The sequence below is a fragment of the Colletotrichum chrysophilum genome (assembly GCF_026319265.1).
Source record: "Colletotrichum chrysophilum strain AFK26 chromosome Unknown scaffold_55, whole genome shotgun sequence".
Classification (NCBI taxonomy): Eukaryota; Fungi; Ascomycota; class Sordariomycetes; order Glomerellales; family Glomerellaceae; genus Colletotrichum; species Colletotrichum chrysophilum.
This window is the reverse complement of record NW_026517342.1, coordinates 240,557-265,997: the sequence shown is the minus strand read 5'-3', so window position 1 is coordinate 265,997 and position 25,441 is coordinate 240,557. Positions and strand designations below refer to the sequence as shown.

The window sequence follows — 25,441 nt, the reverse complement described above, 5'->3', positions numbered from 1 at the left end:
ATAGGTAAATACTATTTGTTTCGCCTGGTAGCTCTCACCTGATGCAGCGCTCCTGTTCATAGAGACGACATCAAACGACTGTCTCAGCAGGCATGTGGTCCCTGTGAAGAAAAAGTAAGGGAACAAAAAAATCAATCTGCATGTACAACAAAAAATGAAAAATGAAAGGGACGAGACTCGAACTCGCGCGGGTTGCCCCACCAGGAAACAGATGTTAAGCTGACCTTAACCTGGCGCCATAACCAACTCGGCCACCCTTCCGTATGGTGATCTTGGTGATCCGTTGTTGCATTTGGTGCGACTGCAAGATCGCCATAAGCCCTAGAGTGGAGCCACGCGGGCGCTGTGTCTGAGCTGTGGTTAGCGTGGAGGAGCAGGCCTGGAGAGAAATGTCCGAGTGGGACCACGATGGCGGCAGCCGTTGCCGCTAAGCCGGCAGCTGAGGGTGGGAGAGAGGCACCATGAGTGTTGTTTCTTGGGAAAACAGGTTGTTTTGGCAGGATTAGCTCGGTGAGGTGTTGGATCGGCTGGTCCAGGCGAGAGGCTGGTCTCCAACCCCGCGGGTGAGGCTGGACTAGTTGTGTCTCTAGGATTCAAGGGATAAACGAGGATAATAAGGTTCAAAGCAAAATGCCGGGGAAAGTTGCTGTGTTATGTCTGCGTTCTATTTAGAATGCATCCGTTGAAGCGATTGAGAAACACGCATCGAGCGGTCATTTTACTCTCAAGAGACTTACATGGCCTCCACTCCGTCGAGAGCGCAGTCCACGACATCCCCACGATGGTGTTGTCCATTGATGATATGACTTCCGAATGCAGTAGCTTGGCTCTAGTCCCTCGAGACAAACACGAAGAGACCAGCCAATGATCGCCCCCATCGAGCTCGGATGATGTTCAACTTCCCTTACTTTCAGGGATCGAACGTGCGGTGCGGCCTCTCCCTTCTGCATCAGGAATGCAGCTGCAGCAGCTGCAACAGCAGCCGTCAAACGGGCAGGCGAGAGGATCCAATCATCCGGTAAACAGGTGTCATTCCTTCCCGCGTAACCCATCCATGTGGAGATCTTCCGCGTGTGATCATCGCGATCTCCCTGTCGGAGCACCAATCAGTGCATGCGCGTCTCGTGACGTCATGAGGCCGTTGCCCAAAGCGGAAAGCTGTTGCCAGCTACGCGCTTGACGTCGGCGGCGGCTGGATCTAGACCTGGCTCCAAACCATGTTTTGGGAGCTCATTGCAGCTTCAAAATAACGAGGGGCTCCCTGGCTTTTGCATCCAGGACCACCCTTTGGTCTCCATCCCCGACATCCTGCAGACACCATGTTCAAGGGACACTCAACAGAAGAAGACGAGCAGCTGGCGGCGCAGCAACAGCCGCCGCCAGCAACTGCTGCAGCTGCACTCCAACCAATCGTGGACCCCTCAAATACGCCAACTCAATCGGACTTTAGCTACTCGAGCCAATCCACGATGGGACAGGAACCGGAGATCGTGGAGGCACATGAGGACGAGAGGCCCACGGACAGCCACCACCTTGCAGACATGGCGACCAAGGAGACGCCAATCGAAGAGAAGGGACATGCGCAGATGGACCACAACGAGGTCGAGGTCAAGAACTTGGGCTGGAACACCCACGCCAAAGAGGTCGCGCAGCCGATGGTCGGTGGGTTGTCAAATGAAGAACTTTGGATCCTCGTCCGACGTTTCGACAAGGTAGGGGCCTGGACACACGCCATGACTGAATGATGTGCCATTGGTGGCCGATACTGATGTGCCCCTAGCAAGTATTTCACGTCAAATCGATCCCAGAACCACCGGTAAGCTTCGTCCAATGATCCCATCAAACCCTCCCCGGTTTAAGGTTCTGACACCCTGCAGCTGGCATCTCTCGACCTGAACATTGCAGACGAGGAGGAATTCTCGCCCGACAAGCTTCGAGCCCACGTTGAACGCCTGTACATGACAGTTATCGTTGGCGCATTCTCATTCTGGAAGCACATCGTTCGCATCCGATCGTGGCGCGAGTGGAAGCGCACTTCGGCCTTTCTATCCGTCTACACCGTCGCATGGCTGCTTGACTTTGTTATCCCCGTGCTCGTCAGCTTCCTCATTGTCCTTGTCCTAGTTCCCGAAGCCCGCACCTTTTGCTTCCCTCCCGCCCCCGCATCCCTCATCGATAGCAAGACTGGCGGCGTCAAGAAGCCTGCGTCAGGCGTCCTCGCTTCAGACGACTCCATAACGGGAGCCCCCGAGAAGCATGCAGGCGAAGCCGTGGAACAGGAAGCGCATAGCTTCGTGACAAGCATTTCATCGCTGGTTATCAGCACCGCGGCGGGCAAACATCCTCAAGGCGATCCCCACACCGACACCGCTGCGCCGGACCCTACTAATATCACTGAAGATGTCGTCAACGCCAAGGACAAGACCGGTGGGGCTACGTCGCCTACTCACCACGACAAGACCAAGAAGCCGGTCTCTGAGACGGTCTGGACCCAGGCGAGGCCTGTGATGCATGCTATTGCGGACGTGAGTAGACATGTATGCCAGCTTTGGTAGAGGCATATCTGATTTTTTTCAAAGTTGGTTGATACGTACGAACGATTTGGAAACGCCCTCAGCCCGACACCACCATTCCCCCAACAACGGCCCCGACTTATCCTGGCCAGCATCCTGCTCCCCATGCTCCTCGGATCGCTCTTCACAACTTCCTACATGCTTATCAAAGGAACCGGATTCATCGTCGGCTTTACCTTCTTCGGCGACCCAATTATCCAAAGAGGCCTGGTGTTTATCAACCGGTCAGTCTTCCTGTCAACTCTGATTGCTCGCGTGTCTAAAGTATGTCAATGTCCAGCACCTACCCTCATTGGAAAAAGTATGTTGAATTGCGAAACACCATTCTCAAGGGCATTCCCACAAATGCCCAGCTTACGATCACGCTGCTCCGTATTGGTGAGAGAAACAAGGCGCCCCTGCCGCCGCCGCCCGTTTCCTCGACACCCCCCCCTGATGAGCCTCACGCCACTGCGGGTCAAGGCCTAGAGCACCTCGGTAAGTTTAAACGGCGTCCTGCGCAAACCCAACGACTCACGAACTTACAAGGCGTCGACCAAGACGAGATAGACGAAGCCGTCCAGCCCGACGAAGCGGCCCTCGCCCCGGCGGAGTCGGAGACCGAGGAGCACAAGCAGAAGAAGGGCCACCGGATTTTGAATTTTATCAAGAGCACCGCCAAGGGCGGAATCAATACCACACTCGCCGCGGACAAGGTCAAGGCCAAGGTCGGAGCCAAACACGCAAAGGACCGCCTCGGCGTCGTCAAGAAGCAGCCCGATCCTGAGAAGGGTCCGATCAGCTTCCCGGCAAGATACAAGGGTAAGCGCGGTCACGCGTTTATCACGGCAACCGCTACGACTCCGGCGTTGAGTTGGACAACGGAGGCGGAAGATGTAAAGCCTGTGTGGTCTGTCGCTATTGGGGATATCCAAGTAAGAATATGCTCCACAAAGCTTAGGTCGCCACGTACTAACATGGTTTCACAGGAAATCCGCAAGGTTGGAGGTCTCGGATGGAAGTCCAAGATCTTTGTGGGATGGGCGACGGATCGTGAGATTGCTGATGGTCTCGTCATCACTGATACCATGGGCAAGGAGCATCATCTCACTGCGATTGTTACTAGAGACGAGTTGTTCAACCGCCTGGTTGCAATGGGAGCCCAGATGTGGGAGGCGTGGTAGTTGCAGGGGAATGACTTATGACGAACAGAGAAACGATAAACGTGTACTAGCATATGTGATTTGAGCGAATTCAATAACATCACCGAAATACCTTTGAAACAACCCAAATTGATAAAATCTACGAGATTTCATGGAAATAGAAACCTCCTCAGCTTTGGTGGAAGTTACAATGGCGCCAACCACGCAGGGGTAGACCCTAAACTTCCGATGACCTCATCCCTCGATGCTTGCAGATCGTCTTCTACCTAGTTCCTTGCCAGCGCCACAAAACGCGTCCACGTCTGTGTTCGCGAATCCCTGAACCGTTTCGCCAGCACATCACGGGTTACATCACCCGCATCTTGCGCTGAACAGCAACTGCCCGAGATCAAAGTGCCTTCCCCGCAATTGCAGACTACTTCTCAACCTCAAAATGCCTCGGCGCGGTACTTCATCACGCGGCGGTCGCGGAGGAAAGGCCGCTGGCGAGGCCGCCAGCGGGGCCGCTAAGCGGAAGCGGGACGCGTCCGATGCGGGGAACTTGGATGGCATCCAGAAGCGGAGGACCGACAAACGCAGCATGGAAGAGGGCCGCGAATGGCAGCATTAATATTACCAGGGCGTCAGCGTCAGTGACCTTCCCGGCATGGGGTGCGGGTGGTGTAGGCTCATCACACCAGAGGTTCCGTTCCACTCACCGTTCACTTGCAAGGGCCATATTGAGAGCATGTCTGGAACGGAGGGGCCTGGCAGCGGCGGGCTTCGTCTCTGTGGCCCCAAGAATTACATGGGTGATGATAAGGATGGTGTCTTTGATGCAGTATTCATGATACCTTACAAGCACATCGGTAGGCATTATCCCCTCTCTAGTTGTGTACTACTTCTCACCACGTCACAGAGCAAGTATTTATACTCCCTAATGTGTCCAAGACCTCAGTAAGGAGCAAGCTTACGAAGTCATTATCGTACCAACTGGCGCCACGGGATCATCATCCATCAAACGAGAGTATCCGCAGATGATATCGTTCACCTGGCCCGAAAAGAAAGCGGATAAAGAGTTGGGCGGCACAGTTGGTGAGGCCGCAGATGGCAAGAAGGACACCTACAGCACCGTGCTCAAGCAGGTCCTAAACGACCAGCTGAAGGCTTTCGACAAGGAGGTCATTGACCCCGGCGAGGACCCTCATGCGAAACTGATGGTAGGCGAGGAGGTGACTCTCTCACCACCGTCAGATGCAAGATTCAAATCCGACGTTGACGGTAAGCGCGGCTTGATTTGCTGTATGCGGCTACCAAACTGACGGCCTCAGGACGCATCCGCTTCTTGAATGAAGGCATTCTTTTCACCGCGGAGACGCAGAGGCTGTTCCTTCCCTTCAATTCCTTGGAGAACGTCATGCTCATACAAGCCCGCGTCGGCAAGGGGAAGACTGTTGGACTGAGTCTGGTCTGCAGTGCCACTGAGCCGTTCTACAAAGACGAGGAGGAAGGTGGTAGTAAGACCATGATGAAGTTCCGTGGCATTGATTATTCACTGATGGATGGCCTCGAGGAGTATATGAAGGCACACGATATCCAGGTTATGCTTTGTGAGCAGTCCTTCTATGATTACAAGAAGGACAAGCCGATGACTGGATTCATGCCGCTGATGAGATGAGATTTCTCACTTACATGAGCATTCGTGTTCTTGCCAGTTCAATGGCAGCAGATGAGTTCCTATAGAATGCAGGGGTAGACTTTAAGCTCCCGGTGACCTCGCTCCAGGATGCTTGCAGGGGTTGACCGCCTTCTCTCTTGCCCCGCCACAAAATGCGAGCGCGATTAGATACCTCCCTTCAGCCCGACATTCACAATCGTAACAGACAACACCGCTTTCACAAATCCAGACTTCATAAGCGGGCACTAAACCGATTAAAGCTTACCCGTACCATTATAGACAGATCTCATTCGGCATCATGGCTGCACGCGGATCCTTGTCCGATTGTCGTACGCCAGAAGAAAAAGCCGCCGCCAGGCGCAAGCTGGAGCGCATGATGGACCCCGCCGACGCGGGAAACCTGGACGGCGTTCAGAAGCGGAGAACCACCAGTAGCGCCGAAAGCCGGGAGGCAGGCTGCGCATGGGAACAGCAGTACTACCAAGGCGTCAGGTCTTCCAAATTCCCCGGATTGGGGTGTGGTCTCTATGCATTCGGGACCCCGCGCGTACCTTTTCAAGCGCCCTTTACCTGCGACGGCAGATTCGAAGTTATGTCGGGACTCGGCGGACCTCGAAGCGGCTCCATCCGCTTTTGCGGTCCGAAGGACTATTGGGGCGTCACTAAACCCCCCTTTCCTAGGCTTGACGCAATCTTCATGTTGCCATTCAAGCATGTTGGTGAGTTGATCTTGCGCCCTCAGGCGGTCCGTCCTCTTACTTTGTCACAGAGCAGATTATCGTCATGCCAAACCTATCCATTTCAGTGACTAAAGATGAGGCGTATCAAGTTATCATCGTTCCTACAGGCGCGGTAGGCGCGTCTTCTGTGAAGAGAGAATACCCTCAGATCATCTCATTCAGCTGGCCAGACAAGGCGGCAGATAAGGATCTGCACAGCCACGAGGCCGCAAACCCCGAGAAAGACACCTACCTTTCCGTGTTTGTGAAGGCTATGAACGATCATCTTAAGCCGTTCAACAAAGCTGTGATTGACCTCACCTCCGATACTGGAAGAGGGTCTGCGATTGAGCGGACCGCAGTCTTGTCACCACCGACCGATTCGAGGGTCAAAGCCAAGACCAGAGGTAACAGCACGAAACCCCATGATTTGCGGATAGAAGATGCTGACCTCACCAATGCCAATTGTACCTCATGAACCAAGGCGTCTTCTTCAACTCCCATTCGCACAGAGTTTACCTATCTTTCGATTCTGTGGAGAAAGTAATGACCATCCTTGCTCACGACATGAAAGACCAGGGCAAGGTCGCCGGCCCCAATTTGATTTTCAGCGCGACAGAGCCATTCTACAACGCTGAGGAAGAAGAGGCAGAAAGTCAGACTCTGATAAAGTTTGTTCAAGTGGATCATACGCTTCTGGATGATATAAAGAATTACATGAAGCAGCACAGGGTCGAGTTGATGCTGTGTGAGCAGTCATTCTATGATTATGAGAATGATAAGCCTGCAACTGGATTCATGCCGATGAGATGATAGCAGACTTAAACTCATCTGTAAAATGGCCTATCTTTTTTGCCATTTCGATGGCACCAGATTCTCAGTGCTGAGACAACGTTGAACAGTATGTGTATCTAGGTACGGCGCCCCACTACGTAATCGAGTCAGTGACTGCCCGTCATCAAAGGGCCACGTCAAGCTTGGCTTCACCGCGATCAATGTAGATTTGGTTAGGTCTGCTATTTACTCAGCGCTCTCGGTGAATACGGATTACCGTTTTGCAGGGTGAACTCCAAATTTAATATCAAAAGACTCCACCAGCCGCGATAGCGGATCGTACTAAAGTTGTCAGGGACTCAATGGCGGGCGGAGGTTCAAACGCCGTCGGCGATGGTGATACTCTCCGAAGTCGAGCCGCAATTATTGGTGCCGTTGATATCTATTGGATATAATAGGATAACTGAAGGCTTGGTCTGGCAAATGGATAAATAGTCTGGATAGACGACGCTCACTTACATCGTTCTTTGACACCATTATCGCAATTCGACATCAGATCTTACTACACTCTTTAGTTGCGCCATCGGTATTCAGTATTTTTATTCGTTCTACAAATATGCGATCAATCACCTTCGTTCTGGTCGTTTTCAACGTTCCGGCAATCTTCGCCGCTTGCAGGACCGTCGTGCAGCCATGCGTAAGCCTTCCGGAGAGACTGTGTACCTCGGGGAGTATCCTTTTGACTGACAGTGTTCCAGACAAACTTCCAGACTTGTTACGCATTGGAGATGCAATCGACCTGTGCTTCTAACGAGCACGTGGGTTCTGGAAGCTGCCAGTCCACAACATCTGCTGCTAACAGCTACGTCACGGTAAGCTCATCTCTCTTCCAACATACAAAGGTCGTGGCTGATGGAGATGTCCAGTGCGATTGCTGTACTTAGATTAAATTGGTCTCTTCGAGGGTATCGGGGTGAAAGACCAGAACTTTCAAAGTTGAAGGCAAGCTCGGGGGAGAAAACGGATCAGCTATCAGGTCATGTCGAAATTTCGTGTATTAAGTCAGGAGATGCCCGCAAAACAAGTCCGTTGGCTCTCAACCGCCAATGATACAATCTGAATAGCCCAGCTTTTGATATCATCCGAAACCTCATTCATGGCCACTATTTCCCCGGCGTAACCTTCTCCGCAAGCTTATCAAAATCCCCTGCTCCAGGCGTCGTCGTGCCCTTGGGCTTTCCCTTCAGATGAACCAAGTAGGCCCCGACGCCAACTCCCACAGCAGCGATCGCTGCCAGGGTAGGCCTTATTGGAGTCAGTAACACACAAAAGAACCGACGTGATCCAAGGAGAACTCACCAACTCTGCGATGCACCGCTTTGGGGAGGCACAGGCTCCTGCCCACCCGGCCCGCCGAGGTCTCCATCATTCGACTTGGCGCTGTCCCATCTCACTTGTCTGGCTGCTGCGATGGGCATTGAGGCCCGCGGAATGCTTCTCGGAATGGCAGCGCGGCGGATTGCAAGGCCTCGTGTGAACGACATTGTGACTTTTGATATTGCTGTCCAACGTGCGAATCGGGGTCGTGTTCAGAGAAGAATGTCTTCCCGGAGAGATCGTTTATGCTCTGGTGGGTGGTACTGTCAATAGAACTGAGTAAAACCAATCAGGTCCAAAATAATTTGAACGGAAGTTGAGAATCGCAATGCTCTCAATGGTGGTGACGACACATTTCACAGGGGGTGCCGTGAGCCGCGGAATGCGTCATCGGTACATCATCTCGAAACCGTCCCCTCTTCTCCCTCCCTCGACTCCAAAGGCAAGGATTCCCCAAAATGCCACTGTCCTTCAACTAGAACTCCCAATTAAAATCCGTCGCGCTAATTAAAAGAATGACATGGGACGGATAGTTTTCAGCTGAAATGTTTCCGTGCAGCGTTCTAGAACAACGAATGCAACTGCATTGGCCTAAGAAGTGTCTTTCAGGTGCGGCTCCTGCAGGGCTCCTTTTCTGCAACGACACACACCCGCATGGATTGAAGTGAAAATTGTAAGATTTGAACGATGATATGCATGGTTGCGTTAATAAGCTCACAGGAAGTATACTGAAATGAATTCCCACCAGACCCTTTAGCAAGACGTATCCATGTGGGCCAAGCGTAGCAGTCAGAAGTCGGGTTCACCTCAAAACCGCATCTACAAGCACCCTTCAACACCCAAAGAACGGACAGCGATCTCACCTAACCCATCCCAAAAACTGGATAAACATTTTCCACAATAACCCAACGCCAAGACTCCATGTTCCGCAATTCAAACAACCAACAACCAACAACCATCCCTCGCCCGACACCCAAAATCCGAGCCCGACCGCCGTTCGTATTCCCGAGCACCAGCCACCCGTTCGGAGATGATAACACTGACACGATCGATATCTCGGAAACGGCCCGAGACATGAGACAGCAAAAGTCTCCGGAGTCGGATCTGCCAAGCGGCGTTGCGGGACGGTGTTGTTGGTCTGATATCGTTCAGCTCGTGGGGGTCACCTCGCCTGCGGGCAGCTCTTGGAGAAAGTGGATGCCAAGCTTGGAGAGGGATAGCTATGGCGGGTTGCAGATGGAGAAAAAAGGAACTCTTACGTATTAAGGGAAATGTAAACAAAGGGATGTAGTCTTCGAGAGTAGCGTGACTGCTTCTCCCGTATACTTGCTATCGTCGTCGTCGTCGTTTTTGTTGACGCTTTCGTCGTCGCTTCTATTATTAGCATTACTGATATCGTCGTTTCCACCATGATTTCAGTTCACATTTTCTCTCTTTACTGTGATTTACTGTTCTGCCCAGTAGAACAATACTTTGCGTGTGTTGAGCAACACAAAAGCATAGCCCCATCAGACACAGGAAAACCGGGCGGTGCCATCGAAAGATCAGAGAAACCTGTGTCATACACAATGCTTACTCGATGTGTTGAAGAAGAAAATGAGAGGTGCTTTTTTTCCTGTGGTATCTAACATGCCTGTGATGCATCCCAAAAGAAACTCATAATGCTGATGCTACCGTCGACGCCATCGCCATGCCATGAACATAAGAAACATATCCCTACAAAGAACAATGCTTCTGTTCGCAAGCCAGGTGTACCCTGAATTGTCTGTTGTCTTTTGTCGTCTCCCGTCGTCGTCGTCTCCCGTCGTCATCTCCCGCCGCCGTCGTCTTTCCCGTCGTCTTCTTCTCCGCCGTTGTTCTCCCCCCTCATCGTCCCCCTTTATCGTCCCTTTTCGTCGTCTCTCTTCGTCGTCCCCCTTCGTCGTCTCCCCTCATGCCATGGGAGGAAACGGTGACCAACCGTAGCTTATAGCGACCTGGGTCAGTCCTACGAAAGCCACAATAACCACGTAACAAGAGTGGGCACCATGGGGCTCGTTGGCATCCTAAACAATCGGGCGCGGGGTGCTCGTCTTGCCACCAGTCCAGTAGTCAGTCTTCCGGACGGCTCTCACTTCGGGTGCCTTCCAATCTGGCAAGGACTCCTTCGTCTCTCTGATCGCGTCCATAACCCAGGACTTGATCTCGCACAGCGCGCGGCGGCGCTGGATCCGCTCTTGCTGCTTGACTTTGGAGGCGAACTCGCCATCTTCGGAACTGCCGAATGCGTGGACGTGGAACGTCACGAGGAGAGTGAGCGTCTTGAGAGAGGGAAACTGCCGTATAAAGTGGATGCCAACTAGACACTGCCCCTGAACCCAGCACGGACGGAGACCCCAGTCCATGGCGAGGTGCTGGATGTTGGCAAAGTTTGCTGCGTCTGGCATGGTGGCGCGGGGAGGAGCTGTTTTTGTCAGTCATAGTCCTCAAATTCAGACAATATCAAGCTCTTACCTCTATAGATATAGAGCGTATCCTTTTCGCAATTGACATACGCCCCCCTTCCGCTTGCGCCTGACGAGTGCACCAGCTCAAACTGTTCTTGCGTTCTACCCCGGCGGTGCTCCCTCTCATAGAGTAGCTCCGCACGAGATTCTCGGCAAACCTGCAAAACCGCGGGTATCGGCGCTTGGCGGTGAAGGGTGTGCTCCATGAGGCTATAGTTCATGGCGCGTTCGATCACGGCAGGCCGGGGCACCGCCAGACGCCAGATGCGAATGCGGATTTCCGGCGGGAGCTCGTTGAATCTGTGGAAGGAGCGGGTGAAGGGGCAACTGAGATCTATGCTGGCGAGGCTCATGGCCTCTGGATCGAGATGACAGGGGGCAGGTGAAGTTGAGAGTGGCATCTTGAAGATGGTAATGGGCGTGGTGTGGAAGTGGCGTGTTGGGGAGATTTATGGTGTAAGCGCGGGTTGTGGTCGTATGTCGACTTTTGCAATCTCATCAGGAACGAACAATCCCGACTGAAGTGAGTAACAAAAGCGAAAAGAAAAAAAGAAGATGAGGAAAAGTTGTGCGAAGGGCTTGCCGGATGGAAGTCGAGACTCTAATAAGAGAAGAGAGGGAAGGGGCGGTCCAGTATCAAATCCGAACGGTCGCCTCTTATCGCGATGGGAGGAAGTCGTGCTCGGTCGTCCGGTCGGGTTCGGACTGGCTGCTGCGGTGAAGGGAACGCCTTCCAGGGTGACGTGGATTGGATTTTGGGCAGGGGCGGGAAGGTACAGCAGCAGATTCACCAGGGTCGTAGGTCGGGTCCACGTCTGATACCGCTGTTGTTGCTCTCGGGTTGCTCTTTCCGTCTGATGCGGCTGCGAAGTCTAGAACGCCAGCCGACTTGGCGGTAATGTGCGTTGCAGTTGGGACGTTTCGCTGCGCGTGTAAGGCGATTCTAGAAAAACGGTCCGACGACGTTTAATATGGGAGAGAGAGAGAGCAAACAATGGCAGCGGCGGCAGGCAGTCTCGATGGTCTCAGAATCTGCACAATCTAAGACTAACAAAAAATCGACAGAAGCAAGGACTCGTCTGGGCGAAGATGAACCGGAACGGAGCCCCTTTGATGGTTTTTATCAATGGGTAGAAAAATAAGACTATCCTAAGGCTATTGCATGAGTCCCGTTTGATAGTACCAAGAAAAAAACCATCAAAAATGAGGCAATGAAAATTTCTCGGGTCCGGTTCCTTGCCGCCGTCTCCTGCCATTTCTCGCCGTTGACTGGCTGCTAACACCTCACTAAACCGTCCCGTCCCCTAAGAGCATGACACAAGTCGCCAAGCGGTCAGTGCCAGGCCTTTCGCTGGCTCGATCTTGAGCCCATCTTTGATTCAATATCCGGGTGCCTCCCTGGAAATCTGGCCATGATTGGACGAAAAACGTACTCTACCATTTCCAAGGAAAAACAAAGCACCCATTGACTGATATCAAGTCAAACGAATAGGGGACAGGAGCGGCCCGTCAGTGGCATGTCAGTGAGCTGTTTCCCCATCAGGCCAGAAACCATTAATAGTGGGACCCCAAACCACTGCCACCACCGGGAACAACGGGCGCCAGCGAGGAAACAGCGCAGGCCAGAGGCAAAATACGGGCGCATTCTGACGTCGGAACAGCCTCATTTCGAAGAAACGGAAAGCCACCTCTCGGGAGCGCCCTTGGCTTGGCCTACGATGAATGGGCCGTGGGGGTCCATTGAGACATTCATGCGCGACACCGCACGCAGTAGCATCCACTGTTGCTGAATATGACTGGACCGCCTACTTCACACAGCCGCCGGTAACGAAATGCCCGATTCCTTGGTTCAATTGCCGCCAGACACAAACACGCACGTCGTCCGATGCTCCGCTGAGCCTCGACAATCTCCCGTCGCCTGAGCCATCTTATTTTATGTGTCTCGTCACATCGTACCAGATTGTTTGATCTAGTTGCATCTCAAAGGCCAAGGCCAAATCTCCCAATCCGCCATTCGCGCACCATTTCGAGTGACCATTTTTACCACAACTACGACTCTCGATGCACTGCCCTCAGCGAATGAGCCAGGGTTTCCCACCGACACGTGAATCGGTCTTTAGAAAAGCATCTCTGTTGAGATTCCATGCTAGAGTGATTATATACCTACACACTACCTCGCCGTCGTCGTCTTTGTATGCGTAAACAAGAAGATCAGGCACTCTGTGACTTACTCCAGTGTCGGCGTCTTCAATCGGTGGGTGTCGATTGCTTAGGTCGCCCTCGTAGACCTGGAGAGTATGGACCCCATCCACAAATGTAGCCTCACTTCACCACAAACTAAGTCCACGTCTAAAACATTGAAGAATAATAGTAATAACAGACTGACTACCGCTATCAATATTCTAACCCACCTTAATCTTCCGACACCAGTCCCGCCCCCTACTAACCTGCCACTCACACAACCGCACCTCCATCAAAATCCCCAGAAACCCAGCAATGCAGATGCCCCCGCTATCGCTCACACTCGTCGCCGCAAGGCTAAACTCCCTATCCTCCGCCGGCACCTTCTCCATAATCTCCGCAAACGTATTTACATACACCGCGCCGCCCAGCAACCCCTCCCAGAACACAATCACAAACACAACCCACACCCCAGGCAGAAAGTCAAACATGGCCTGCGCCGTCAGCAGCCCCAGGTTGCCCACCTGCAGGAACGAGGGCAGGTACAGCCGGTGAATCCGCAAGAACGGCGTCGACGAGCGCGAGATGAAGACGCCCAGCTGGTACAGGAAGCCGTACATCGGGTAGAACTCGCGGAACTCCTTGAACGGCGACGACTCCAGCGGGAACAGCAGCGTCGGCGCCACGCCCTGGTTGATCGTGTACTCGGCGACGTAGACCAGCAGCAGCGGCAGCATGTACGGGAAGAACAGCCGCTTCGCCCGCGCCAGGTTCGCGTCGAACGACGCATCGTGGTGCTTGGTGGCCGAGTACGCCGTGCTCGTCAGCCCCGGCCCGGGCGCCAGCAGCGCCGACGACGCCGCATCCCGCGGCATCTCCTCCACGTCCTCCTCCTCGAGGTCGTCCGCCCCCGGCACGGCAGTGTACTCCTCCTCCTCCTTCCTCCCCGCCCGCAACGGGCCCTTGGGCAGCACCAAGAAGAAGCTCACAAACATCACCGACGGCAAACTCGCCGAAAACAACAAACTGTTCCTCACAGAAAAGCCCCACCAGTCCGTGAGCGCGACATACAGCCCCGCGCCCACCAACCCCGCGGCGCCCGTCCCGCTGCCCCAGCCCGCGAGACTCATGGGGCCGTAGTAGTGCGTCAGCCCGAGGAAGCTGAGCTCGCCGCCGCCGGAGGAGAGGCTTGCGATGCCGACGCCGACCATCTTCACGGCGACGGACTTGTCGGGCGGGGTGAGCGCGACGAGGAGCATGCCGCTGACGGAGAGGGCGATGAGGACGCAGACGCGCGCGGCGTAGGGGACGCGGTGGATGAAGTAGGGCGCGACGAGCTTCGTGAAGAAGGAGGGCAGCACGTCGGCGAGGAGGACGACGCCCTTGGGCACGGCGGAGCCGACGAGGTCCTGCGCGGCGGAGAGGATGATTACGTAGAGGACGTTGTTGATCAGGCCTGTTTTTTTGCGAGGTGTTAGCAGGAAGGGGGTGACGAGGCAGAGGGCGGACGATGGGAACGCACCGAGGAGCCAAAAGGCCACGACGACCTGCGTGTCGGCGTGGCGGAACATGGCGGACAGGCGGGCGCGGTAGAGCGCCCACGACGAGGACGGCGAGCCGGGCATGGGGAGGAGGCCGGAGGACGAGGGCGAGCGGCCTGTCATGTCTGGCGCGGCGAGGTCATTGAGAGCGGTGAAACCGGAGAGTTCGTTGCTGTCGGGGCGGGAGGACGTCTTATCGCGAACTGGGAGAGTTTGGGTGGTGCGGCTGTCGGTCACAAGATAACGGCTGTGTCTCAGCGGAGGGCCCAGTCAGCGGTCGGAGGTTGCCGTTTCGGCAGGCTGGGACCCCCTAGCTGGGTGAATTGTCACTGGCCCCACCCTTTTGCGCTGGGAGTCCCTGTCAGGTCCACGCGACCCGGCGGGTGTGACTGCACCGTGACGTCGTGGCTGGAGGCCGTTGATCGTCGGAGCTCGTCCCGAGTCAGTTTTGCAATGGCATCGAATTTGATGATTGCGATGCCACGAGTGAAAGCGCATGGGAATCACGAAAGCATTTTTTGTTGCAACTGGTTTCTGGTTGAATCGGGTATTTCGGGTCCCGCGAATGTGTATATGAATGTAAATAAACATCTCTACGCTCGCTGTCTCTCATGTCGCAAACCAACTGCCGCTGCATAATGTCATATAGCTACCACCTTTTCGAACTTGAATAGAACCGTAATATAATCATCACAACGCCGGGCCGTCCCATGCGTCTCTGTTCATCCGCATAAAGTACGACTGCTTGTGGGAAAAGGCAATCTCGCGCTCTTTGGCGAAGCCCGCACTCTCCAGTAATCGGAGGAACCTGTTGTCCGTTAGTACCAATGCCACACACCCAGAACCAAAGGGTGTCTCACCTTGTGTTGTCTATCCGCGGCTCCAAGCAAACATTCATCGTACGGTAGTCGTCCGTTAGACACCAGTGCACCAGGCTGGATAGCCACGCCGGCACCCGGCCGCGGGCCCACTCCTCGCCGATGAAGAGGTGGATGCCGCGGTCCCAGTTGTCGGCGTCGTTGCCCAGCTTCTGGCCCAGGATATCCTCCTTGACCCAGTATATCTCAAAGTAGCCAAACGGAATGCCGTCCCACATGCCAATGACGGGGAACGAGTGCTTCGAGCTGAGGGCGTTTTCGAGGAAGTTTGGCGTGTAGTCGCCCCAGAACTCTTGCACTCGGGGGTTCGAGAGCCACTTTTGAAGGAGTGCCGTGTCGGAGAGGCTCATCAGGTGCAGATTCTCCGCCGGCTTTGGGCCGACTGGTCCGAGGTAGGGCACGGCGTTCGGGGCGAGGGAGGCGACGCGGAAGGAGAGGTACTGGCCGGCGCTCGGGATGTAACGGGAGTAGAACACTTCGCCCATGCGGCCTGGCTTCGGGCGGATGGGGTGCCGCACGCCGTCAGTGACTGTGTACATCAGTGGCGCTGGGGGGTAGTACGTCGGCAGGTGCGAGCTTGAGTAGAACGGGCCGATGGGGAAGCTGGGCGTAAGGACCGCAGACATGGGCGGCGGGCCCCCGGGGAGGTCGACGTCGAAGCGGCTGCCGGTCGACTGGTGCGGCGTGTGTATGGGCGTGTGGTGGCGGGAATGTGTCGAGTCGGCGCGGACAGGCGATGTCGGTCTGCTGCCCGTCGGCGAGTCTGAGGGCCCTCCGCCGCCCGTCTTCTGCAGCGTGAACAGGAACAAGCGACCAGGTATCTGCCAAAACATCTTTCGTGAGACAAACATCTGCGACCACTCCTCCCCGTTGTCCTCCAATCTCGTCCCAACGGCCGAGTCCAGCGAGGCAATCAACCCCATGCGCTCCAACTTGGGTATCAAGTTCCGCCCGCGCAAGACGCCGTCGCGCTTGATGTTGATGCGCCACTCGCCCTTGGGACGGGCTGCCTCGGGGGTGAGTCGCGAGGCCTCAGTGACGAGGTAGGGAGAGGGTCGGGGCTGGTGGAAGTACCAGTACAGGGTTACCCACAGCATCATGGCAATCTGGCGGGTGGGGCTCGCGGCGGGCTTGAACTCGGTGCTCGAGGGCTGAGAGATCGACGAGATGAAAAGGTTGTCGTTCTGCAGCGTCGGCTGCTTGAAGCTGTGGATGTGCCGGCGGGCAACGCGGGCGCCCTCATCGTCGCTGTGGTCGCCGTTGACGGCGGCATCTCCGAAGGGCTCGGGGTCGTTGTCCTCGGTGTTTAGGACGATGGTCCAGCCGATGGGGAACGGGTTGTTGTGGGTGTTGAGGTCGTGGGACTTGAAGAAGAGGCCGGCGAAGACGGGGGTGACTGTAAACTTTTGGCCGTCGGGCAGGTGGATGATTTGGGGAGGCATGGTGGTGGGCTGGCGTGCTCTGGGCGGTGGAGCGGAGCTACGACCCTTAGGGCAGTCGCCTTGGGAAGCCTGGTGGAGGGCGGGAGAGGGGCCAAGGAGGGGTCAGGTCGCGGTGAGTCGGTGTGGTTGCACGAGCGAGATGGAAGTGTGCGCTGCGGTATTTCTCGAGGTGGTCGTCTCTAAGATGCCGTCGTCGGGGATTGCTGATGTGCTCGGAGCAAAGGGAGAACCTTGGGAGAGAGGAGAGACACTGCCGAGAAGGGAGATGGCGGGGTCGAGAAGAAGCAGCTTCTTTAGCGACAATAAGTACTTCCAGACGCGACAACGCGAACAACAGACGTCGTGAGATGTCCCCAGGCACATGCGGCTATCGTCAGATCCGGGGAGGCCTTCTAGAACCCCTCCTTCGGTCGGAGATGGCCATTCATCGCCGTCGCATATCGAGGGTAGGGAGATTCTGACAAACAGGGGCCTGTTGGTTGGGTGGTGGCATGATGATGCGTCAATCATGTGGGGTGAAGCTCTCCCGCTGGCGGCCGCGGCGGGGTGCCACCAACCGATAAGGGCATGGTACAGGCCTGGAGCTTGGGTGACGGTGGCTCCTCGCCTGTGAGCTTTTCTGTAGCGCACGTGTTAGCGACTTGGATGTGCTGGCTGGTGAGAATGCTGTGCAGGCCCATGCCCGCACCGCTCGGTGAGGCCGACCCCTTCCGTCTTTCACCGGGACACACCGCCAGAGGTGGGCTGTTTGCCAAGGTGACGGGGATACCAAGTGAAGAGGTTGCATTGGGGGCCCTAGGGAGCTGAAATTTCAATTCAGCATTCTATTCAGCCTGACTTTTTAGCATCTACACACCAACACTTTCCCGTTCACATCGCCAGTAACAGGTCATGACGGAACATCTGGACGCTTATTACTATCGCTGTCTATCATGCTCGAGATGCAACGGTAAATAACATCATACACTGTATCGGGGTATCGCACTGGAAAGAGGCAAATGCTCTACGACGCCTTCTTGCTGTCGTCGCCCTCGGGTTCCCTTTGCCCCTGCTTCTTCTGATCCTTGCGCTCACGGGCGCGATCGTCTTCGTCCTCCTCCACGTCCTCCTCGTCGTGCTTACGTCGCCGGTCCTTGCGCTCCTTGTCGAGCACCTCTTGAACCTCCTCGCCGCCGAGGTCCTTGGTCTCGTCCCAGTCAACGTCGTACTCGGTCGCCACCATCTTGATCTCGCGTCGCAGCGAGTTGGCCTCGTGCACGAGCTGCTCCCATGTCTGCGGATCGAACCCGCGCGCCTGGTAGAGCGCCTGCTGGCGTTTCGATACCGTCACGTTGAGCGCCGCCTTGTAGCTGAGCTCCCGGCTAATGTACAGAAACCAGAGGTAACCGCCCATGATGGTGGTCAAGCCCACCAGGTATGTCACCGGCTCGACGAGATCCCAGCCAAAGTCGGTGTGGAAGGTCACATAGTAGACTACTCCCCACCAGCCCAGCAGCACTCCGAATCCGCCCTGGGCGATGCGATGGGCGCCTCGGTGGGCGAGGGTGTCGCATTCTTGCTTCAGTTTTGCAAAATGCTCGACCTTGTGCGACAACTTGCGCAAGCGAATTCGCATGTAGTACGTTCGGTCGTTGAAGCTGGGCACCGCCACGCGAAGCTCCTGGTCGTAGCCCTCGATGCCGATAGAGAACTCCCGTCCGCGCGCAGCGTCTCGAATGAAGTCGCCGACCTCGGTGCTGCTGCTCCAACGAACCCAGTTGGTATCGTCCTGCTTCTTCTTTGGGCCCTCACGACCTAGGCCGGAGTACGAGGCAACGTTGCCCTCTTGCTTCTTCGTCGCAGCCTTGTGCTGGTCATTTCCTTTATGATCCGCCTCGGCTCGGAAGTATATCCTGGGAATTCGCTCCCGACGGCCGTCGTCAATTGGTGGGATCTCGGCCTGGAGCAGCCTCTCGAGGTAGGACAATGGCTGCTGGGGGTGGACGAGGAGTGCAAGGGGAGCAATCTCCTCTTGTTCACCTTCTTTCTCGCCATCTTTCTTGGGGGCTTGTGTGATCCTCGTCTGCTCGGCGTAGAATGGCAGCGGCAGGATGAGCTTCAATAAACGGGTCGGAGTGGTGAGCAGGCGTCCTATAGCAGAGTCAGCATGCAAGGCACTGCAGAGCTTAAGCACTCGGAGCGGGAAGTCGGTGCGTACCGCGGGTCTTATCACCGTTTGTCGGATCTTTGGACGACTCCCGCTGCTCGACCTCGTTTCCAGCGCGGTGCCACGGCCTCTCCTCCTGCTTCCTCAAGGCAAACAGCTCAGCGCGTTCGTCCTTCTCCTTCTGCTCCTCCTTGTGCATGTCCTCCCTGTTGGTCTTCTTGGCCTTGGCGTTCTCGACCTCATCCCGGCGGTTTGCAGAGTGACTGGCCGCGCGTCCGAAAGCTGGGATGCTTCTGCCGATGCCGACTCCGGCTGGGCGGAAAGCTTGACACAGCGAGCCATGCTTGGTACCGATGCTGGCAGGCAATTGAAGGCATACGCGACGGAACGCGTAGCTCATTTCGATGTGTGTTGGTCTGAAATGGTGGGTTGGGCCGAGGTGTTCTCTTTTTTGAGTTTTTGTCTACTTGATCACAGTGACATTTTCGTTTCCAAGAGGAGGACAAAATGCAGCAGCAACCCAAGCGGGAAACAAGTATCCCGTCGCTCCTGCTTCCAGCTTTCATTGCTTCCTGCTGGTACGACGCCGCCATGACGTCAATGTCGGTGGCTGTCACGTGTGGCTGTGGCTGAGCCATCTTAGAGGAGCTACAGCTCCAGCTCCGATGAGCTCGATGCAGCTGCAGGTCCCACGTCTTGGTCTTGGCCTTGACAGCTCCACCCCGGTCTCGTTCTGTGGGCTTCAAGCTTGATTCCCGGCACTTTCAGCATCATCACTCATCACCGCCCAATCTCCGTCGAGCCCCAGCTGCAGCAACACGTCGCCATCGGTTGCCCTTCCACATTCCGAATGCCGGACGTCAACAAGCGCTGATCAGAGGCCTGCGACACGCGACTAGCCCCTCCACGACTGGGGCCATTGAGAGCCGCCTGTCATCATCACCAACGTTAGTCGTACAGCTGCATCATCATGCTTCAGTGCCAAGAGAAGCACTTCTCTGAACAGATCAGAATCAATGGGCAAAATGATTTCTACGGCTCGGCAACCTAGGACCCTCACACCACTCAGCTGGTGTATTGCCATTTGACACTTTCCCACCCCTCCCGTCTGGCGACACGGGCACCGAATCCCTCGCCGTTCTTGATCGGCCTGGCTGCCGCAGCCGTCATCGGACACCGGTCCATTTTTGGGGCCGCAGTCGTTGCCTTCTTGTTCTCGTCCAGCGTCGTCACATCAAAGCCCAACACCAGCGAAGCCACGAACCCCAGGTTTTCAGCAAACGCAAAGTTGCGTCCAGGGCACAGGTGCCTTCCGCCACCAAAGGGGATGAATGCAGCCTTCTTGACCTTCTCCATCATGATGTCTCCCTCAGCCTTCTTGTCTACGAACCTGTCCGCCACGAATTTGTCGTAGTCTGTTCCCCAGACCCTCTCCAAGCTATGCGAGACCTCGTGGGACAGCTGAATATTGCAGCCTTCCTTCAAGAGGTACGTGTTGCCCCTGCCGTCGGAGATGGTCGTGTCCTTCATCACACGGCGATGCCCCATGCCCTTGTTCGACAACCGGATGGACTCGCGGTAGCAGCTCACAAGCAACGGGCACTTTTCGTCAATCGCCCCGATATCGATGGTCACCTCGCCGTTCGATCCGTGCGTGGCAATCGCTGCCACTTCTTCTCGGAGCTTGGCCACCAGCTCGGCGTTGGTAAAGACATGCGCAACAAACCAAAACAGAGTCGGAATCGTGTTGGACGTGCCCACGTGGAGGAGAGCAATCTCGAACGTGCCAACTTCCCTGTCAGGGATGCCGTGTTTTCGAAGCACGTTTGCTCGGTTCTTCACAATTTGCGCCGCCTCCTCGTGGTCATCCTCTCTTGCTCCGTAGTAATCGCTCAGCACCGCCTGAAGTTTGGCGCGGGCCTGGTAACATCTCTTCGCAATGATGGATGGGAAGACGCCCAGCATGAGCAGGCCCAAGCCGGCATCAAAGGCCCTACGTGGTGTCAGTGAAATCAAGCGAGATACGCCGCAGGTGAACTTACCAAACCTCTTCCATCAAGCTGGCGTCCTTCGCGAGCGGGTTCGCAGGCCCATACAGCGCCTCAGCCGTCGCCAGGGTCATCAAGTTCCTAACCCACAAGAAAAAGTTGGTGGTCTCAAACGCCTCCCCAGCCGGAATATCTTCCAGCACCTTGGCCACGTATCTCAACGCATTCGCATTCATGCGTCGCACGTTCGTCGGCGTCATCCCCGCGTGGATCCCGTCAAAGAACTCCGGCATCAGCGTCGAATCCCGCAGAATCTTGAGCGTATCGTTATCGAACCCCAGCTCCCGCTGCGCGAACTCGAGAGCAAACGGCGCGAATGAGAGGTCCTTGTTGCGATGCACAGCCTGTCCCAGCATGGGGCACCACACGCCGTACACCTTTCCGCCCAGGATAGGCAGCGTCGCGATCCGGAAGCCCCTAGGTCTGCATCACACACATGATCAGCTCCGAGTTTCTCAATCGCGTCAGGCCCACCCCTCATTCGCCATGAAACTTACTCAAGAAACTTGAAATAATGACTCTCGTGCTTAATCATCCCAATCAAGTGCCCAATCACAGGGATCGTGGGCTTCATCAGCGGCGGCTCCCGCTCCTCCACCGCAGGCGACGACAACCTGCTCACCAGCACCAGAATCGCCAGGACCGCGGCGAATGTCGAGTACAGCACCGGCGACCTCTGCACGTCCTCCGCGAGGAACGCGAGGAAGCTACCTGCCTTGGCCGTCCCGTTCCCCGCCAGCTCTCCAATCACGGCGGGGGCTGCGATGGCCATGATTCCGTCGTCTCAACTCGTATGCGTTCGTGACCTGGGATGAATTTCGGAGATGGGATGACTGAACCTTTCCCGGAAATCACAAGACTACGAATGCTTTCTTAACAAAAGAGGGGGTTTGCGGACGGCTGCATGACATATACCCAACGAACAACAATCCCCCCTCCTCATTCATCCCGCCCAGAGACTCGGATTTCCCATCCTAAAAAGAAGATTAAACTCATATTTGCGGGCGTTTTACGTCAGAATTTAGCGCTGAATCCTTTCTTTTTGACGACTGCGGTTTAGACCTACGCGCCGTCTGCCCCTTGTCTCAATCTGTCCAAGAGGTCTAGGGTAGCGCGGCGTCATTGCTTGGGCGCTTTCGGGTCCACAATCCTGCAGAAAGGGGACCTGGCCAATTGGGTTTGTTGCATTAAGAAGTGCTTGATCGGGGATGGTGTTTCTTGGGAGAACCGTTTGAGTTGTGGCTGTCGTGGAATGGGTGCCTGGCCTGCCGTGCGGTGGGTTCAGGGACTTTGGTGGAAGGAGGGTCTTTTGGCGGCGTGAGGCAGCTGGATGAGGTACTATGACCAGGGCAGCTTCCGGGAATGTGGGCCTGCCCGGCCAGGAGCTCTGCGGACATTTCCCAACGTGGGACGGCAGTCGGGTCCGGGCCGGCGTGGGTTTTGCCCCATGTGCGGAGTGGCTCCGTGCTTTCCTCCGTCTATCCCCGACTCCAAAGACGCGTGATTCCAACACTTCCATACCGAATTCCAAATTGACAGGTGTTTTACTGTGGATGTCGCCTCGCCTATTGGGCAAAGAGTTAAACAATGCAGCTGGCTATGTGCTCGGACTACATCCATACTCGAATGCGAGCGAGCCAATGATGGGACGGGGAAAGTATCCTCTCGAAGTTGCGCTCCACTTAGCTGATTCTGCGTATGCTTGAGGCTGTTGGGCTAAGGTCTAATATCTCCCGCGTTCATTTGTTGGATTCGGGAATCATTCCACTTCCCTTCGCAGAAGACAAACACCTTTCGACAAGCATAGAGAAGGTATGTGTACAGCGGACTTTGCCAGCATTCCGGCTGTGTTATAAGGGTCCTCATGACTTCTTCATAAGGATTCGTCGCAATCATTGTGGCCGATCTGCAACAGTATCGACTCTGGGCGTTGGTAACAGGGCGGGAGGTGGCGTAAACAGTGGTGGCAGACGTGCATGTTTCCTGCACCAAGAAGATTTCTTAGCCTCCGGTCGTGAACGTAAAACTTCTACCACACCATCAGCTCCACCAAGCATCCCAAACACCATGACCGCCACCAGCCTCGTCATTTTCGATTTGGACGGCACGCTCTTCGACCCGTACGCCTCCATCGAAGAAACAATCAAGCTCACCTTCTCCTCCTTCCTCCCATCCACCCCGTCGCCCGCCCCCGCCCATGTCCGCAGACTAATCCCCAGCGGCGCCGGCCTCGCAGACACATTCCGCGCGCTGCATCCCTGACCCTCCGCCCTCATCCAGAACCGCTGGATCGCCGAGTACCGCCGGCTGTACGCCCAGGAGCACAGCCAATCGCTCATCCGTGCCTTCCCCGGGGCCGACCAAGTCTTGGAGCACCTGCGACAGCGTAAGGTCCCCGTCGCTATCATTAGCAACAATGGCGTCCAGGCTGTCCGCGGGGCGCTGCGGAATGATGGCCTTGATGTGTATGTGCTCGAGGACCTGATTGTGGGTGATGAGACGCCCGGTGCAACGAGGAAGCCTGATGTTGGGAGTTTAACGGACGTGCTGGTGCCGAAGATGCGTGATGCTGGGCTGGCTGATGCGGTTGTTGATGCGTCTGAGGTGGTGGTGGTTGGGGACACGGTTGCTGATATCCAGTTTACTCGTAATGTTGGGGCTACGGCGTGCTGGGCGCGGTATGGGTATGGTGAGCGGGTTCAGTGCGAGGAGCTGAGACCGGATTTCACGATTGACAAGCTCATCGATGTGATGACGATCATCTAGGGGGTAGCGGTTCTTGTTAGTGATTTCACGCCACCCGATGTGCGAGACCAAGAAACTAATAGGAAAGAAATGAGACGGGACTCGTAAAATTCGTAACCAAATAAGACATGGGAGTTGCCGTGAAGCAAGTGGAATCTAGAATCCAGTCCGCTCCCATGTCAATTGACTTGGTCCGCTTGTCATTTCTTCGATAACATGATAGCACCAGAGCCAGAAGAGGAGCGGACATGTTCCGTTACCATTTAGCCTTCCCTCCCTGATTCCGAACACCAATGCAGTCCCCAGGGATCGTATACGCAACGTTCCAGTGCGCGAGTATACTGACTTGCGAGTCTGCCCCTTGACTGTCGTCAACTAAACCTATGGAGATTGGACGGTGGTAAAGACACATTATTTTGGTCTGACCCAATCAGTCCCCCGTCCCAAGCCGGGTGGCGCTTAAAAATTGTCAGCACCCAAGGGCGCTTGTGAAACTTGGTGGCTCTGGTGGATAAAATAAAGCAGAGAGGTCTTGTGTCGCGGGACTTTTCAGCTCGCTGTAAGTTTTACAACAAGCCGATTGATGTTTGCTCTACTTGCAACTTTCGTTGAAAGAGAAAATGTCAAGACTAGGCCTAATGTACAGCCCTCCACCTTATTAGATAGTAGTATCCGCCTGGACAGCAGAATTCTTTAGGAGATACGACGAGACTGTCGAATTGTGACACAGGCCGGAGAGCCAGTAAGATACATCCAAAGCAATGCTGTCAGACATGCACGCAGAACCAATCGCGTCAACCTCATAGGCGGAACCGGACTCACAAGTGACCTTCATGCAGGTCGGGTTAACGTCTGACCGGAGTTGCAGAAGCGCCTGTTTGTTGGGCGGGGTGCCGGATCAGGCTGCATCGCGAGTTCTCGAATTTCACAAACGGCATCGGCATTCGGAGCGCGACCTTCGTCGAGGTTCTTCAGGCCTGGATAGCGCACGATGAATCAGCTCCAGCATCGGCGTACATCTGAGCCCGCTGACCGTGCTCTACTCCTGGATCCGCGAGCGCATTTTCGTACTAGTTCAGGTGACACCACGGTCGCGCCTTTCTCAAATTCTGGCAATGTTTCTAGTATGTCTTCGGGCCTCGCATGGGGTGGGAATAGCAACCCCTACTCTCACTGGTATATCAACAGTGTCCAACAGCAGTTCGTCCCTGTCCAGCGTGCATATGTGTCTCCCAAAGACTAATAATCTTGAATCCAGGTCGTTCAATCCGGCGAAGGACGCATATGATAAAGCGGTCGAAATTCTACGAAAAGAGCTCACAGCAGCCGAGCGTCAACTAATACGGCTAGGAGAACATAACTCGATTCAAGATGTCAGATTGGCTCTTGACAAAGCTTTGGAAGAATACCAAAAGAAAATGAAGGGTTCCAAGGTCCGAGACTGGCTGGCGAAATGCTCGTCTAGAGTGATGTACTATGGGGGTAAGCCTATGCTACTTTTTCGCCGAATTCTCCGGGAACCAAGCTTATCATGCGGCAGCGGTGTTCGACACATTCTCGCAACATCATCCTGAATACGTATCTCTAGCATGGGGTGCCTTCAAGTTTCTATTTATTGTGAGTATTCCTGGTCTTGGTACCTGTACCGGCTCTTGGCTAACCTGCCGAGGCGGTTCTCAACTACGAGGAGCTGCTTGTGGAGGTTTCAAAGGCTGTTTCCCGAATTGCAGAC

The 25,441-nt window shown here is 55.2% G+C and overlaps 8 protein-coding genes and 1 non-coding gene across 9 annotated transcripts; 3 read left to right on the top strand and 6 right to left on the bottom strand.

The window, feature by feature from the left end:
* Window positions 1–162: 162 nt before the first annotated feature.
* COL26b_007075 lies at window positions 163–261 on the bottom strand. Its single transcript has one exon. It is a non-coding gene; the product is annotated as a tRNA-Leu (tRNA).
* A 1,058-nt stretch (window positions 262–1,319) lies between these two features.
* COL26b_007074 (uncharacterized protein) lies at window positions 1,320–3,736 on the top strand (the record flags this gene model as incomplete). The annotated part of the gene is made up of 7 exons (XM_053179880.1): window positions 1,320–1,712; window positions 1,781–1,816; window positions 1,878–2,525; window positions 2,580–2,837; window positions 2,927–3,050; window positions 3,102–3,487; window positions 3,542–3,736. 7 exons carry the CDS (start codon window positions 1,320–1,322, stop codon window positions 3,734–3,736), a joined length of 2,040 nt encoding a protein of 679 aa, XP_053036228.1.
* A 706-nt stretch (window positions 3,737–4,442) lies between these two features.
* On the top strand, window positions 4,443–5,372 carry COL26b_007073 (uncharacterized protein; the record flags this gene model as incomplete). The annotated part of the gene is made up of 3 exons (XM_053179879.1): window positions 4,443–4,563; window positions 4,646–4,975; window positions 5,026–5,372. The coding sequence occupies 3 exons, from the start codon at window positions 4,443–4,445 to the stop codon at window positions 5,370–5,372; spliced, it is 798 nt and encodes a 265-aa protein (XP_053036227.1).
* A 4,915-nt stretch (window positions 5,373–10,287) lies between these two features.
* COL26b_007072 (uncharacterized protein) lies at window positions 10,288–11,081 on the bottom strand (the record flags this gene model as incomplete). Its single annotated transcript, XM_053179878.1, has 2 exons — window positions 10,288–10,685; window positions 10,736–11,081. 2 exons carry the CDS (start codon window positions 11,079–11,081, stop codon window positions 10,288–10,290), a joined length of 744 nt encoding a protein of 247 aa, XP_053036226.1.
* Window positions 11,082–13,140: 2,059 nt separating this feature from the next.
* Window positions 13,141–14,573, bottom strand: BTN1 (battenin CLN3 protein; the record flags this gene model as incomplete). Its single annotated transcript, XM_053179877.1, has 3 exons — window positions 13,141–13,167; window positions 13,251–14,365; window positions 14,432–14,573. The coding sequence occupies 3 exons, from the start codon at window positions 14,571–14,573 to the stop codon at window positions 13,141–13,143; spliced, it is 1,284 nt and encodes a 427-aa protein (XP_053036225.1).
* A 567-nt stretch (window positions 14,574–15,140) lies between these two features.
* Window positions 15,141–16,770, bottom strand: COL26b_007070 (uncharacterized protein; the record flags this gene model as incomplete). Its single annotated transcript, XM_053179876.1, has 2 exons — window positions 15,141–15,258; window positions 15,311–16,770. The coding sequence occupies 2 exons, from the start codon at window positions 16,768–16,770 to the stop codon at window positions 15,141–15,143; spliced, it is 1,578 nt and encodes a 525-aa protein (XP_053036224.1).
* A 1,003-nt stretch (window positions 16,771–17,773) lies between these two features.
* Window positions 17,774–19,316, bottom strand: COL26b_007069 (uncharacterized protein; the record flags this gene model as incomplete). The annotated part of the gene is made up of 2 exons (XM_053179875.1): window positions 17,774–18,900; window positions 18,968–19,316. 2 exons carry the CDS (start codon window positions 19,314–19,316, stop codon window positions 17,774–17,776), a joined length of 1,476 nt encoding a protein of 491 aa, XP_053036223.1.
* Window positions 19,317–19,981: 665 nt separating this feature from the next.
* On the bottom strand, window positions 19,982–21,736 carry COL26b_007068 (uncharacterized protein; the record flags this gene model as incomplete). Its single annotated transcript, XM_053179874.1, has 3 exons — window positions 19,982–20,909; window positions 20,959–21,387; window positions 21,462–21,736. The coding sequence occupies 3 exons, from the start codon at window positions 21,734–21,736 to the stop codon at window positions 19,982–19,984; spliced, it is 1,632 nt and encodes a 543-aa protein (XP_053036222.1).
* Window positions 21,737–23,031: 1,295 nt separating this feature from the next.
* Window positions 23,032–23,730, top strand: COL26b_007067 (uncharacterized protein; the record flags this gene model as incomplete). Its single annotated transcript, XM_053179873.1, has 2 exons — window positions 23,032–23,163; window positions 23,245–23,730. 2 exons carry the CDS (start codon window positions 23,032–23,034, stop codon window positions 23,728–23,730), a joined length of 618 nt encoding a protein of 205 aa, XP_053036221.1.
* Between the last annotated feature and the right edge of the window lie 1,711 nt (window positions 23,731–25,441).